The sequence below is a fragment of the Acanthaster planci genome, linkage group LG02 (genome assembly GCF_054643075.1).
Source record: "Acanthaster planci isolate LZ-2023a linkage group LG02, COTS_SCS, whole genome shotgun sequence".
Classification (NCBI taxonomy): Eukaryota; Metazoa; Echinodermata; class Asteroidea; order Valvatida; family Acanthasteridae; genus Acanthaster; species Acanthaster planci.
In genome coordinates this window covers 22,791,836-22,807,883 of record NC_141778.1, presented here as the reverse complement: position 1 = coordinate 22,807,883, position 16,048 = coordinate 22,791,836, and the positions used below count along the sequence as shown (strand labels likewise).

At 39.8% G+C, this 16,048-nt stretch overlaps 1 protein-coding gene across 9 annotated transcripts in view; it reads right to left on the bottom strand.

Moving 5' to 3' along the window:
* The window catches only part of LOC110976158 (putative phospholipid-transporting ATPase IA), a 37,102-nt gene that overhangs the window by 16,788 nt on the left and 4,266 nt on the right, over window positions 1–16,048 (bottom strand). For 6 of the 9 annotated variants that reach the window (XM_022229218.2, XM_087133053.1, XM_022229215.2 and 3 more), the window contains exons 2-19: window positions 13,669–13,789; window positions 12,772–12,871; window positions 11,801–11,899; window positions 9,807–9,852; window positions 9,354–9,394; window positions 8,958–9,031; window positions 7,970–8,173; window positions 6,591–6,702; window positions 5,885–5,941; window positions 5,357–5,465; window positions 3,862–3,989; window positions 3,019–3,252; window positions 2,496–2,607; window positions 1,805–1,887; window positions 1,480–1,529; window positions 1,030–1,099; window positions 817–901; window positions 120–307 (exon numbers count right to left, since the gene is read on the bottom strand). In XM_022229218.2, the coding sequence (XP_022084910.1) occupies window positions 120–307; window positions 817–901; window positions 1,030–1,099; window positions 1,480–1,529; window positions 1,805–1,887; window positions 2,496–2,607; window positions 3,019–3,252; window positions 3,862–3,989; window positions 5,357–5,465; window positions 5,885–5,941; window positions 6,591–6,702; window positions 7,970–8,173; window positions 8,958–9,031; window positions 9,354–9,394; window positions 9,807–9,852; window positions 11,801–11,899; window positions 12,772–12,871; window positions 13,669–13,789 (1,913 nt within the window). Of the gene's footprint in view, window positions 1–119; window positions 308–816; window positions 902–1,029; window positions 1,100–1,479; window positions 1,530–1,804; window positions 1,888–2,495; window positions 2,608–3,018; window positions 3,253–3,861; window positions 3,990–5,356; window positions 5,466–5,884; window positions 5,942–6,590; window positions 6,703–7,969; window positions 8,174–8,957; window positions 9,032–9,353; window positions 9,395–9,806; window positions 9,853–10,665; window positions 10,765–11,800; window positions 11,900–12,771; window positions 12,872–13,668; window positions 13,790–15,427; window positions 15,515–16,048 lie in introns of those variants that run through there. The other 3 variants (XM_087133052.1, XM_087133051.1, XM_087133054.1) reach the window with 3 other exon arrangements.

Below are 16,048 nucleotides of genomic sequence, written 5' to 3'. Positions count from 1 at the left end.
TTTCCAGTGAAAGACATGATAATCAAAATAATTTCAAATTGAATTTTGTTTTGGTTAATATTTAAAAATATTTGAAACCCACTTCCATCAGGGAACATATCATGCCTGCAATGACTCACATGTTGTAGCTTGTCCTCGATGGCTGATGCGCCGATCAGATTGAAGTTCATCTCAATCAGTTCGGCTGCCTCCTCCAGCTTGGCCTCCCTGTTCTGCAGGGCTGTGCTGGCCTTGTAGTAGGTGGCACTCCAATCTTCGTAGTCTTGCTTGGGGATCTCGCGGAAAGCGAAACACAGAGTGCGCAGTCCTGACATTGGAAAAAAAAACAGTTCCAGGACTTGTTAACCATTTGTTGACAGTATCATTTGTCGGCAAGCTGGCCCGTGACACTGCATTCTTTTCGTTTGAGAATGCTGACTTTTTGAAGATGACAAGGTACCACGGTCATTTTCACAACTATTGTTGGACACTACAACAGTGGATTTCTGAAAGTTCAACAGAATTCTATTACATTTCTTTATACTGCAAGTATGTCTTTTAACACTGGTATTTGCTGCAACATAGGTCATGCATGGCACCCAAGCTCAACAAACGGACACAAAGTTCAGTGTATTCATAAAATGAAAGAGAAAATTTCAAGGCTATTGTCAGCCACTACTGTGAATGTACGTGTGAACATGTGAACAGCATCCCAGTGAAACTGTTAACATGATGTCATTGTGGGTGGGGTTTAATACAGGCCCTCCAGCCAAAAAAGGAGGCTTCTGAATGTTCATATCAAATTCATGCACAGGTACAAAAGACGATGTTAAGTACCTTCTGAAGCAAACGCTCCCAAGTGTAGAAGTGTCTCATCCCGATGTTCCTGGCTGTCGCTCAGTCGCTCGTAGATCACTGAGTCCTACAAAACAGTGATTAAAATTCTAGTCACAAATGACATCACCCTATACTTGCAATGCCTTAATCTCCCCATGACACACTTAGTGAAACCATTCCTGAAATGTCACTGAATCTACGGGTTTAACTCACCGCTCCCTTGCACAGCAGTAGTATGGTTCCATTGCTGGTGCGTACAATGACAGACATTCGCTTTCGGGCACTGTAGAAAAATATAAAATAATAAATAATATCTCAAAATTATCAAGTAAAAGAACAGTTAATGAAGGAATATGATGGGCATGCGGTTAGAACTTACACCTGCTGGTCATTAAGCACGGGAAACTCCCCGGCTTTAGGATAGCAGATCTACCCACACCTGGAATCACACACTGGACTGTTAAGCAAAAACAGCTTTTTGACCCAAGGCTAATATGTACATGAAAAAAACAATGAAAATTTTCAAAACAATGCCAAAATCATGCAATAATCTCTGCATGAGTTTATCCTTACTGCATTACAGAGCACATACATGTCAGCACTGGCTGATGAGATTTGGTTCTAGATCCATCCTTGTATGATAATGTCCCTGTTTGTACTTACCTGGTAAAGTCCAAAACATTCAGAATGTCATATCGTTCCTGCTTTCCCATCTGGAGGGAGAGACAGACATACAAATAGGAGCTTTAAATGAAATTGATTCTTCCACCTGAATTGTTTTTTATTTGCCTATAAAGAATGAATTTCTGGACAAAACAGGTTGCAAGCTTCCATGCATTTCTTATTTTGTTTGAGGGAGAGTACCACGACTAAAAAGCTACAACTAATGTGGAGTTTTCCCCCAACTGCTTCTTACAATCACAACTTCTGTCCTAGAATGTTGAAATCCAGAGATGAATGAGTGTGCATTTTACAAATGGTGACATACCACATTGATTTCCACATAGTCTGGTGTCCTGACATTAAACTTGAAACCCAAGGCACAGGCTGCGTCCACCAAGGCACCTTCATCTGTTCAAGGGTAGATTAAATTCATTCATCAGAAAAACAGTGCAGAAAAATTGTTGAAGGACTCTGAATTTTTGTGACATATTGTAGCCCCTACCCCCCAGCACATCATTTGGGGTCTCGGACTCAGAGAGACAAACTACTAAGTGGTAATCTCAGGTTAGAGACCTTGCAGTTTAAAATACTACTTCAGGTCCTGAGCCATTTGGATTACTTACTGTACAGGGTACAACAAGGTCATGTGCAAGCGGAACAAAACAGAGCTTTTTCGGGCACTCACTGCGTACGCGTGCGTTTATAATAGAGATCAGCGGCGTGTTTGACGCGGAGCACACCGAGTACCGTAACAAATTTATTCCTTAATGCATGGTCTTTGCCTACACGCAGAAGGCGTGCAAGAACCCGCTCGGAAAACTTTACTACCATCTGTCTTTCTTTTGCTGATTGGGGGTGCACTTTAACTCAGGGCGGATACAAGCAACAGTTTTTACTACCAGGTAGTGTTTTGAAGCTTTAGGTGAGGTGGGGGTTACGTTGGGGCCTTCTTCACATTATTTGCCTGGCTTGGACGGAATTTCTATCCCAATAACCTGACATGACCCTGCGCTCACCCGGTGAGGACGCTTGGTAAGCGATCTTGTCACTGTCTTGTTCTTTCTCGGGGATCACCGTGTGGCACACGGCCATCATGGTCAGGAACATGCGTATATGAGACGCGGTTGGCTGTATGGACAACAAAAAGAACTACCGGTGTGAATCAAAATTAGCTCTCCGGGACATTCTCTGCTACCAAATCAAATGCAAGGAGATCAAGGTTGGAAAGAAGTTTGATCATCCTTGTACAAAGAATCTCACAGAGGTATTCTGTGCACAAATGCTCCCACTGAGTGGTGACATAAAGACAGAGCCCAAGCTGAGATGCACCTGCAGAAAAATACTGCCCAGAGACATTTGTTGTGTAGCGCAGTGCACAGGATACACAGTGCAGTTAGACACACGCACACAAGACATGTATGATGAATAAGAGACAGTGACTGGCCCTAAAGCCTCCTTCAAATCATGTTTAGAATTGTTCCAGCACACTATTATTTCTTCATGTTAGTACGGTGATGAGCCAAAGGGAGGAATTCTCACATGTTTATTCTGAAGGTTCTCCAGCAACTTGGCCTGCGAGAAGACGTTCGCCTCTTCCCCGTTGGTTCCATACACGATACCGGCCACCGTACATCTCTTGAATTCCATGATGTTCTCTGTCAGGGTACCAGTTTTGTCAGAGAAAATGTACTTGACCTGTCCCAGCTCGTCGTTTAGATTAGATGTGCGGGCGTTGGCAGGCGTGTTGGTATCTTCATGGTACATATCAACATCCTGAAGAGGAGGGGTCACCCAACAACAATTAGATTTTCCATTCTACTTTCTCCGTGACCAAACGGAAAGTGGGATGGAAAATCAAGTTTGGGTCGCACGGCACTGCAATCATGGAATATTAGCAGAGTTTACATGGGATCAACAAATTTTCTGTTGGTCTCGGAGACGATGACTGACAACCACCCCTTTGAAAAGTCTTGTCTTAGCCAATGTTCCAGCTCCAAACTATCATTTGACGTTCTGCTGCATGTGTCATTTGCTCAAGTTAAGCAATGTAAATCTGGATCACCGCCAAGTACCATATGAAACAGCGTATGTGGTCAGCATGCAATATACTAACGCTAAAATGTAGAATTTTAACACTGGATCAACGGTAGTAATTTTAGCTGAAGTAGTCTCAATCAAGTTCAAGTAAGTTGTTGGCAAGATTTTCTTAACAGGAGAGAAATGACAGTTACAAATGTCCGCAGTGTGCTTTCATCTGAAGCAACAAAGATCATGTAAGAATCCCAATTATGGCAGGGTCCTCGGCAGTCTATCTTCCTCTCATTCACTTCATCTGAAAAATGTTCTGACTCGGGATGAAAATGAACTGCGGTTCTGGCTTACCGAGCTGATGAACCAGGCTTGGCCAAACTTGACCAGTTCAAGGGTGACGGGCAAGCTGATTGGAATCAGGTTGTTGTACAAAATGATGAATGTCAGGAAGTTGTAGAAGAAGGAATTCGGAGCAAAATCTACCAGGGATACCAACAAAAGAGACCTTTATCACATCTGAAACACAAACTAACTCAGTATCAATGACAACAAAACACAGTTTCACAAACTACATGCACACTGTTACTAAAATACTGCATACGACTCTGCAGCATTATTGCTCCTGCTGGTCACGTATTCCTACTACATGTACCATCTACCCGCCTTGAGCAGAAGCACCCCCTCATTGGTCAAAAAGAGCCATGTTGGTGGTGAGTGCTCATTTTGTTGGTAGCAATGGAACCTAATGTAAGCATTTCATAGTCGTTTGTGAACTAGTGAAGTGCAGTTCCCATCAAAGGTGCCTCTGTGGTGAGAAACTGTGCCCTCTCTTGGTCCAGCTTGGAGCTAATAATGACCACTTTAGTAAGTTAGATCACTGTCACTTGAGGTAAGGAGGTAAACCTTTCTCGTGGGTGCCCACTTATCCATGAATGGGACAGGCAGTGTTTTATTTATTAAAGGACATACGGTATCACACATTTAAAACTGTAAAATCATTACAGTTGAACACACCAAATAATTAACTCTACCGATTCTGAATCCTCCAATTTAAACGTTTTCTTCATGCATCCTAGATGGTTACCGTTAAATCCTAACAACCCTAGGCAACACAGCAAGCAGCATTCCTGGCTTCTCAAAACTCTGGCACTAAATGGTAGGAACCTACACGGCACTGCCTCTTTCAGGTGTGATCTGATATTAAAACAGTTCGGCTCAACCTTCCAACACCCCACAAAATCTCCCAACGTTTAGTAGATTAAAAGACCTTAAATGGTTAGGGTTAATCTACAGCACCTCAAAGGTTTGATTAATATGTTAAAATGTACAAGTAAGCCAGTGTTAGGATCACTGTGCAAAAAACACACACCTAATCAGGGGTACACGGGGACAGGAGAAGAGATGCTGAGAAACAAGGGTTAAAAATACCTTTTACATCTGGATTAGCAAGAGCATCTACCAATCCATTTTTACAGGGGCAGCGAGTGAATCAAGGAGTAAAATCCATTCAATATCTGTAGGTCATTGTTTATTGGTAGGAACTGCCCACAATCTTTTGAAATTTCTTCAATATGCGGCAGATGTGGAACCTAGATATTAAAATCCATCTCCCTTTGCCCTTATGTCTGCCGACACCAGTGTTAAACACCAAAAAGTCAGAGGCAACATCATTAACCATCTGAATCTAATTAAAAATCAAAAGCAATTTGGAAGCTTACATTAAAAGTTATTTCTAGATAGACAAAAACAGTTTGTTCAATCTCATTTTAAATCAACACTGGACGTATGAATTGTTTTTTCTTTACAAAGGGAATAAACGTTTGGTGATATTGAACTTCCTGATTACCTTTAAATCCTATGTACCAGTCAGATAATAAATGTTGCCTATTCCACACCTCTGCTGCAATGGAACTGACCAGGGAGAGCACAAGAAGTATAACAAATAGGAACAGAATCTGGAAGAAACCAACGGGATAAAAGGGTGAACCTACAGCAGTAAAAAAAAAAATTGAAAGATCACCATGAAGATGTAACAGAGATCAATTCGTATGAAAACGCATGAGTTCGGTTGGCTTGGTGGTTCTTTCCTCGACTCCAACTCTGTCGTCCCGGGTTCCATTCCTGGCTCGGTCCACATGTTGATTGGGTTTCCAGTCCTTACCCGAGGCCATAGGTTTTACCCAGAATATTCCTCTGGGGTTTTCCTCCCACCTCTAAAACTGTAACTGCTTCTTGTTGTCTCCTCTCCACAGGTTTCTTCAGACTTACGAGCTACAGTGCCTAGATCGCTTTTGACAAATCCTTGATGTCATTATCAGAAATAATTAATGATAATAATATGAAAATAATAACAAAACAAAACAAAAATTCTCACCTGTGAATTTGTTGTTCTGTCTACTGTTGATCTTTTCAATGGTGCTGCTTTAGAGTTCTGGAAATAATGAAAGCAGAAATGGAAGCAGTCAGCCTATGCAATCCTCAAACACTCTGAAAAAAAATGTTGACCAAATTTGCAGAGTTGTTTTTGGCAGAAAGCTTACTGGGTGATCAACACTTTTATCAATATTAACCATAGCAGAATTTACATGCTAATCAAGGGGGAATTTCAGGATGATTTATTAATATTAACCATAGCAGAATTACAAGCTAATCAAGGGGGAATTTCAGGATGATTTATTAATATTAACCATAGCAGAATTACATGCTAATCAAGGGGGAATTTCAGGATGATTTATTAATATTAAGCATAGCAGAATTACATGCTAATCAAGGGGGAATTTCAGGATGATTTATTAATATTAACCATAGCAGAATTACATGCTAATCAAGGGGGAATTTCAGGATGATTTATTAATATTAACCATAGCAGAATTACAAGCTAATCAAGGGGGAATTTTAGGATGAATGAAAAAGAATTTACTTCACAATCAAAACTTACGTTGTGTGCTCCACACAGCAAATTTAAAGCCAAATCTTTGGAACAGCCAATAACAGGAAAATTTTAAAAAGCTTGAACAAAGAGAAATTGGCCATGTTTGGTCCAAGGCAATTTATTTCCATGTTGTTTTCCGCCATCTTACCATAAGAAGCTTGCTCTCGTGACCCGTATAGATAGCTATCCCATGAATCCACTGGGTGTTCTTGAGTACGGCACCCCTGAGCAGGACCTGTTCCGGACCAATGGGTACTGACCTGCCATCCCAAAACAAAGTCACATCATTATTATTTGGGATACTGCCTTATCCGCCTAGGTACAGTATACGTATAATGCAAGTTTGTCAGTGTACTGGTAAGAGTAATCTCATGAGGTGACAGACAGGAATGTTCCATTCCACTCAGCAAATGGAACATTCTGTCTGTCACCGAATGAAATTAATCTCTGTATTCATTTGTCAGGCATGCAACTTTAACAAAACAACAAACGAGGCAACTCCAATATTTCCAACATTTTATACAGTGTTTTTCAATTCCTAATGGGACCAATGTGAAATGAAAAACGAGGAAATCAGCTGATCCGAGGAAAAGTTGCATGCCTGATTTGTATCACACAACACCTGAATGAATCTGTCGTCTGATCTGTAATTTACACGCTAATCATTTTACCTTTCATTCACACTTAAAATCATGACTGAAGTTTGCCCATTTGTGACCCGATACATCGTAATAAGGAGTAAGTCACTGAGGCCGTTGTACGTAAAAAGCAAGTAAAGTGGGGATGTGGGTAAATTATGTGGCGGTTTCTGTATATTTTGGAAGTGTGTGTATGAAAGGTTACCCTCAACACACTTGCAATGTGTACCATTTGAAAATTATGAAATTTTCTTTCTGACCATGTACCCATCTCAAAAAAAAAAAAATCTGCGACTTATTCCCCCTTTCGATGTTCTGGGTCACATATATATTTCCCCTTTTTGTGAATCCCCAGAAAACTGTGAAAGAATTGGAAAGTCAGTTTCAGAGGGCACTTTAGTTTGAGCAACAATGAACGTTCCTGTTGTCACATCTGACAGCATATATGATTGGTGTCTTTGTACCGACAGCCTCAGCATCACATAAGACTCAAATTTTGTCCACGTCAAATGACCTCACAGTGTATGTTGTGTCACAGAGTTACTTTATAGCACCATCTGCATGATGACAGTGTGTAGCATGCATTTATCATTTGACCTAAACAAACTACTTCACAGTTTTGCAAGGTTCTATTGTACAGTTTTCACATCTGCACATTAATGTGTTCATACAAGTAGTTCACGTCACACAATTAACAATCCATCAATCAGATGATGAGGATTTATTCGGGCAATGTAATATGATTCATGACTGCGTGCACAGTGATTTACCCACAATGCATCGGCATGCACTAATGTCTGATTTACAGAATGGTTGACTGTTGCAGATCTGACATTTCAGAGTGAATGAGCTACGTCGAGAAACAACATTACAGGTTGTATGCACTCACAGCGACTGCTCCTGTTTGACCCTGATATTTCCGGTGAATTCATACAGGTGCCTGTTTGGCACGTCACACTCAATCCGACCGTTCATCTGCATCAACTCCTGACTGGAGACTAGATGGGCCGTCTGCGGTACACCCTGGCGAATCTTCAGGTTGGTCTCTCCATCTAGCTGGGCAGTTTCTATATAGCACATGGCCTGTGGGGCACTGCAAGCACATATACATTGTTACGAAATCAAAATATACCTTCATTTAAGAGAGTAAGAAGAGTGGCCACAGAAGTGAATAATTTCTGACATTTTCATATATTGTTGATTTCTTTACACAAACGAATCTATGACAAATCCAACATGACTGACTTTGGACAAATGCATGTACATCTCAAATACAGAAAAATTACTCAAGTGCATCTCAACCTACAAAATGCATCAAAACATAGTGTGAATTGTTGGTTTGGTCTTCACTCCATACAATTTCAATTGTATCTTCATTCTTGTATCCCTAGTGTCTTCCGTACGTAAATTGTGCTCAGAACCTTGAGCATCTTATCAAGGTGGATCCAGTGTCTCATAAATTTCCGTTACTATTATCATCAGCAACAAGTACGCTAGCCACTACACTTGCAACACTCTCCCGTGTTGTCCACGTCATATTCATAACTGAACAAGCAATCAAATGCCAACAAAGTCAATTCTCAAGCGGAACATCCAGAGTTGCTAAATCATTACTGTACGTGTTGATCACAAGTCATGCGTCATCAAGTGAATCCAACCAACAATCCAGGCGTGAAAAGGGCATTTCTTTCTCACTGCATATACCCCATAATTCTTGAAGAAGGTTAGGTGTCCTGCCTGAGGACACAATGAAATGGCCAGCAGTAGGCTTCAAACCCTTGTCCTCTTAACCCTAACAGTCCCAAATCCTCCAATTTCAGTACGATTTTACGTACACCCTATGGGGTTAGGGTTAATCACACAAGATAAACTTTTACCTGGATGCGAGCAGCACAAGATCGGCGGGGAAAAATTCCTCTCTGCAAACTTTGACTATGTCACCAATGACCACCTAATATATAAATTAAATATTCAAACAGATATTGACACAGGAATTGATTCAAGAAACTTTAGATAAACTCTGTATCTCGATTGTTGCTGACCCTCAAGCAAAATGGTTTAAATTCCAAACTAACCTCTGTATAGTTAATCACTTCACACAAGTCTGAAAGCATGTCATATTAGCAATGTAGATAATGTTACAGTAAACATTTGTTAGAAATGAATGTATTTCAGTTCAAATGAAATAATGGCCTACTACGAAACTGTCAGATTCCACATGCTTTTCCCAAGCCTTGAAGGGTACAGAGATTGCCTTGAATCAGTGCTCTTACCTCAACCCACTTCACTCTCATCCAAATCCCATAGCGCAGAACTGTAACAAAGGACGAAGTCATAGAATAACACTGAAGGTCATACATGGCATTATAAAATCTTTATTTTTAAATTGCAATGCACACAAGACCATACAGGAACAAACCGCTGGATGAGCTGTGGTTTCTCACTTAATAAACCTGACAGAAAATAAAATGTTAAAGTAGTTAAAGTAAAAAAAAAACAGATTAAAAGCACTTGTCTTTGATAAATGCGGAGAATGTCGTTTTTGATGAATATTTCATATCTTCCTATCTGAGGCTATCAAAAAGCTTCAGATTTGAATAAACAGCTGCTTTTGAAACACTGACATATTAACTTTTTGTTAAGTTAAATCCACAGACATTTGGTAGGTCACATCCATAGAAGAATCAATTAAAAGGGATGGCAAAAGCCAACTGAAAGCCACCTACCTAATACTTTACGCCTGTTTACTTCATCATCTGCACGGTGGCGTTTCTGATATGAATAACAAATGAATCAAACACAATTAAATGAATCAAATAGACAGCTGTAAATTCTTTCCAAATGAAGTGGCCTGAAGTACTTGTGGCTTACAGATGTAGTAAAGCAAGGAGGATCTGGTATCAATTCTGGCAAAGTATATCTCAAGCCTTCTTTTATTCCAATTAACATCATTTTTCATAAGGGTTCTGCCCTAACATTAAAGCAATATCCCTGTATTATTTGCCGAATCATTTCCAAGAAATTTCTCCATCAAAAAATCCTCGGGTGTGATTAAGAAGCATGTGACGATCAGGTGAGTATTGCCTTAAATGGCACAGTTCTTCTGATAAGGAAGCATGTGATGATCAGGTGAGTATTGCCTTAAATGGCACAGTTCTTCTGATAAGGAAGCACGTGATGATCAGGTGAGTATTGCCTTAAATGGCACAGTTCTTCTGATTAAGAAGCACGTGATGATCAGGTGAGTATTGCCTTAAATGGCACGGTTCTTCCAAAATGCACAATTTAAAAGCCAATACTAGTCCACTGAAACCTCACAATTGTAACCTTGAAAAAAAAAATAAGTAGGCAAGGTTCAACATTAAAACTCACAAACATTTTCTACACGGTCATAACATGAGAGTATTTTTACAACTCAATAAATTAGTTGGAGTCTTAAGTGATGTCAAACTTTCTTTGATCAAGGTCAGGCAGGGTGAAGGTAAAAAATGAAGTTGGTTTCGTCCGTCAGTAATAGGAAGTCAAGCCATCGAAATGGAGTTTATGAACCAGGGCATGGAGTAGCTTTGTCTAAACTGTACTCACCCAATCTTCGACTGTTTCTTTCATACCCGCGACAGTAAGAATAAATAGTAAGGGAATGACAGTTGTCAGATTTCCAATGGGAGAGACACCTGGAATTTGCTACAATGCAGTAGGGGAGATAGAGAGGAGACAAGAAAAGTTGGGTGTGCATGCAGCGTGCGGGAGGGGACCTTGTCCTTACCTGATGTGGACGAAAAATGGAATGGTCCGTGAGCTGTTGCCATGGCACCGATACATGACTTTCCCCGGGCTTAGATGGAAGTATGTTAGAAAAGGAAATGGATGCTGATTCTTACCTGATTGCGATGGGGCATGAGTGAACACACTATGCCAAATGATATGGAGAAGGGAATAGTGCGATGAGGAAGTTGGCAGAGACGTTAAGAGCACAGTTGTGTGAATATTTATTACAATAGATAGGGCTCAGCCTGTGTACATGTACTTCTCTCAGATTCTATACGGCTCTGTAATAGGTTATGTTCAAGCAAGGATCATTTGTTGACCGTTGGTCAAATTTTCCTTGGTAACCTGTTCACAAAATATATCCTGGGTGCCAGGTAAGATTGACTAGTGGTAGCCAACTGGTCCTTGCTCTGATCTGCCCATAGGTTTGGTTTTCGTAGACGATACACATGTAATTTCTGCCTCTGACAAAGTTCTTGCTGGAATTGAAACGTCAGTCCCAGCTACTCTTATTCAGATATGATATCATAGATGACTTATTATAATGCATATATTGGGCAAAAAAAAGAGTGTGCAACTTGTTTCATCAAACATAAACATCACCCTGAAAACCCCCCCTTTTCTTTCTTTTCAAAGCCCTCACTATTATGGCAAAAATCAACCACAAAATTCAACTGAGATCTTGAAAAATGAAACTCAGGGTATGAGTGTGGCAAACCACAGCAAAGTCAAGCATTGCCAGGACAAAGTTACCCTTGAATGGTATTCTGGGTTTCCTACAAGTACAATCAATTTCATACGGAGAGACAAGCTGAGGTTTCAGGTTGATACAGCACTTACTTTGGCAACGTGTTAAATGTCAACATCGGTCGATTCGGTCAAGGCTAAATGTTTGAGGAAGAACTTGTAAAGGAAGTCAGGGATTAGAAAGTGCCGCCGTGTCTGAACTTACAAAATCCTCGATGATTTCTTTGATGGCAGAGACAAACAGGATGAATAGGAGTGGGAACATTGTGGTGAATTTACCCGTCGGTGACACGCCAGGAATTTGCTGCAAATGATATGTGGAACAAAAATGATGGTGGAAACAATGTGTCTGGCAGTTGAACAAATCGTGAAAATGACAATATGTTTGAACACATATTTCAAAGACAGTCAACATGTAATAGCGGTGACAATCAGGAAAATTCCTCCACGCTCAAGACGATTGAAAAAAAAAATGCCAGAGATTGGCAAACATTTTATGCGTTGCCTGCTTCATGTACATGTGTACGTCTCGGTACTTCTCTCCCCATTTGTTGTACAATGTAGATAAAGATTTTCTTCTTAAAACTATAGGTTATCTCTCTGTGGGCACAAATTGATGAAGTGACGATGTGAATAGTGAAATGATGCGAAATTATGTATTTATAATGCCTGTCATGGGTAAATGGTCCCCAATGGCATGTATGTCTTTCTCGCGTGGAACAAATTTGTTAGAATGTTCGTATTTAGCAGTAAAATTACTTGAAATGTACTTTACAAAAATGACTTGTTTGCAGTACATCAAAATCTGAGTACCTAAATTTTTAACATGTGTCATCATAATTTAAGAATATACACTGAGTGCCAATAGCCACCTTCCTCAGTTTCCAAGCAAAAAGCAATATCTGTAGATGTACATGTGCTTTTCAAGTAACAGGTAGTCATTAGAAATGGATAAGTCGGTAATTGAATTTTGGCAGGTACATGTGAATACTTTCCTGCTTGACAACTTTGTAACATTAGTCTCAAGGTTTGACTAAGATTTAAATGCAGTATTACAAAGCACGGTGCTTGTTTTGATTTTTAATTTGTCCTGATTTATTTGGGGGGGGATACTCAACAAACTTCCCTTGGATTGACAACTCACTAAAGTTTGCATTACATGAAAGAATTACTCACCTGTAGCAGTGCAATGAAAAGAAAGAAGACATTGGCGTATCGTCGGAATTGCTCAAATAAGAACTTGGGTAAGAAGGTGACCACGCTGTATTTGCCCGTGCTGCGGGGAGAAAAATCAATTAACAAAATAAAAGTACACGTAAGTCAACTCCAATTTGATGGGCATTCCTGGCAGGAATCTTCCTCAATCCAGCTAACTCCTCCACTGTGAATGAATCCAAATAAACGTTCTACGATACATGTACATGTATGTACTTCAACCCCCCAGAAGTTATTAAACCTTAAAACCTGAATACAAATCCTCCAAATGCTTCAGGTAGATTTTGAAGGAACTGGGACGATTAAGGTCATCAACTCTACGGTATTGACAGTGAATAAATACCAACATGGCTTACGGGAGAATAGACAATGTTAGCTCTCCAAGACATTGAAAATTGGTACATGTAATTTTATTTATCATTTCTATCTTCACAGATACAACCCACAGGGTTTGCAGGTGGGCACAGGTGCAGTTGAGTAATTTAGTACATTCACCCCAGCCTTTCTTTGTGTCAGCTGCGTGGGTGCTGCCATGATTTTCTTTTATGGGAGGAAGGGGCTAAGCCTTTTTTTGAGGGGATTAACACTCACCAGCAACGAACTGATACACCAGTAGAAGTGGAATTAAAAAAGGGGGTCAATTTTGATGTTTTTCAAGAAAATTTGAGTTTCATCCCTTTTCATCTCTTTTTCTTTTATTTTGCCCCCCTCCTTTCTTCTTTTTATATTTCAATTTCTTCGGGGGGAGGGAAGAGCAAGCCAAAGATCCCACTTGTTCCCCTTGCCATGCCAGAGGTCCTCTGTGAAGGGGTGCTCATACACAAAATCTAGAACTGTGCCATGGTTTTGCGAACGTACTTGACTTCATTGCTGCAGAATTTGGTAGTCTGCGGTTGGTTGAGATAGATAGTCCTGGATTCTGGCTCAGCTGGTGGGAGGGGGCTTAGGTTGATCCCACCTGTCAACTGTGTCTGCTCATCTGCAAGAAGAAACAAGTTGCTGTTTATTCAAAACATTCATTTAAAATGACCAGCCTAGTGGCGGACTTTGTTTACACTAAAATGCAAATCTATCATCCTAGTATTGGGCCCCAAATCCTCCAAATCACAAAGGACAGGAACCAGAGGTCAAAATGGGAGAATCATGAAGGCATAGGGTAGATAAAAGCTAGAACACGTTTGAACATAATTCCCTTGAAGTCACTGATTCCCATTAAAGGCCCATTTTAGTGCTCCCAACATCATCATCACGTAACATTCCAAGGATTCAGATATGAATCACCTAAGCATTCTGCATATGACCAATAAGTGAAGTAGTTACTAGTTGCAACCACCAAAATACACCAATAAAGACTGCATTCAGTAGATCTGTACCTCTGGCCTTAACCTATTCAGTGGGGTAGACGTTTGTAAATCACCAAGGTCTGAGTGGTGAGACTGGTGCAGGATACATGTACAATGTATATAGACGTTGGTTGAAAGATTAATAACAGTCACCCACAGCAAAAAAAAAAAAGTAATTAAAAAATAAAACAAACATGGATGGCAGGCAGGAATTAAACATGTAAACAAAGCTTAGAAAACCTACATTCACACTAATTCCAAAGGATCAATCAAGTCCAGTGCAATCAGTCAACGTAATCGATCAATGTTATCCTTTTTCACCAGTTAACAGAGTTCTTGTGGATGTCATACTAAGCAAATCATGAACTGGGTACATGTCCATTTGATAGTATTGAAGCCATCTGCACTACATATCATATCAACATGATGAACAAATTTATGTTCAGTGTGACTTGTCTCGCCACGATGATCTACGTAAACATGTGTATACATGAGGTCACATACATGACAGTTACAAGACAAATTTACAAAATTGTATAAGGATGACAGAAAAAAGTAATTTATATGTGCAGTACATGTATCAGGTTTGTTCTAAATAGCCTTACATTATACATGTATATATAGCTGGCAAAACAATTCATTCAGCTAATTTCAATGCATATGATCATAAATGCATTTAATAGTGAAAACAAATGATCATAATTTATGGGACAGTGATACAGTGGAGGCACCTTCCCTATTCCAGGGAATGCAGTGGCGTAGCAGAGGTTCAAAGTCTGTGCACAGCAAATTGTGACTGGCCAATCAATGGCCACATGTACATGTAAGTTACAGGAGTGCATCGAGTACATGTAAATGTATATTTGCACAAAATGGCTATTACGAGCGCAGTATCGATTGATAATTTCATCAATAAATCAGGAGCATGTTCAGTGGTATGAAAGCCACAGTATAGAATTCTTCAAAAATTCATATCTGTTTGCTTTCAGCACAAAGTGCACTGTACAGCAACACTCAAGCTAACATCTGCAGTCATGTGTACATATTTATGTACACATATAGAGCTCTATACCACCATACCGGTACATGTACATGTATGTACATTTGAGCTTCTGGGAACGAACTTGATCTGGTGTAAAATATGTACACAGGACAATGCAAGGTCCCGTTGTTCCAGGGACAAATATAAAGAGCATATTACTATATAAACTGTGAAAAATTGTTTCTTTGAACTAGTCCAAATTCTGTAAGTAAAAACTTGAGAACAATCTTACCAGCTTCCATCCTTTTTGGAATCATCAAAAGCAGTTTCAATCATTGATATAATGTTACTTCCATTCATCTATGGCAATTGTAATACATGAGTCTTTGATCTTCCAGCAAAGATCAGACTTTGAATCTAATGAAATCTGGTTGGCAACCCTAAATAAACAGCGGGTGATCAAATAACATCAGATTTGCACATTGTGTGTTTAAAAAAAAGGAAAAACTGCAAATTTAACTGACAATAATGATATGCATTAGCAATATGCAGAACAAATTGTCACACTGTTTATTGGCTAGCCACTCCGCACTGTGTAAAGGTCATTAGCATAGCATTAGCTGTCGCCCCTATACATGCAGAATGCCATGGTAGAATTATTTGTCATGCATGGAGATTATCATCTCCCTGAAATGTACACTTGCTGTTCAAGGATCCTTATGTCTGCATAGCGCAATGAACTGTATCCAACTGAAATTGTGTTTTTAAAGGAGAAGTACATGGACCTGTTTGCAATCAATGCAAGCCTTACATGTACATGTATGCATGTCATGCAGGACATTTCCAATCTGAATCAAATACGAGAGGTACCAGTGAAAGAAAAAAGTCAAATTAAATTTGTTTAACTCTTCAA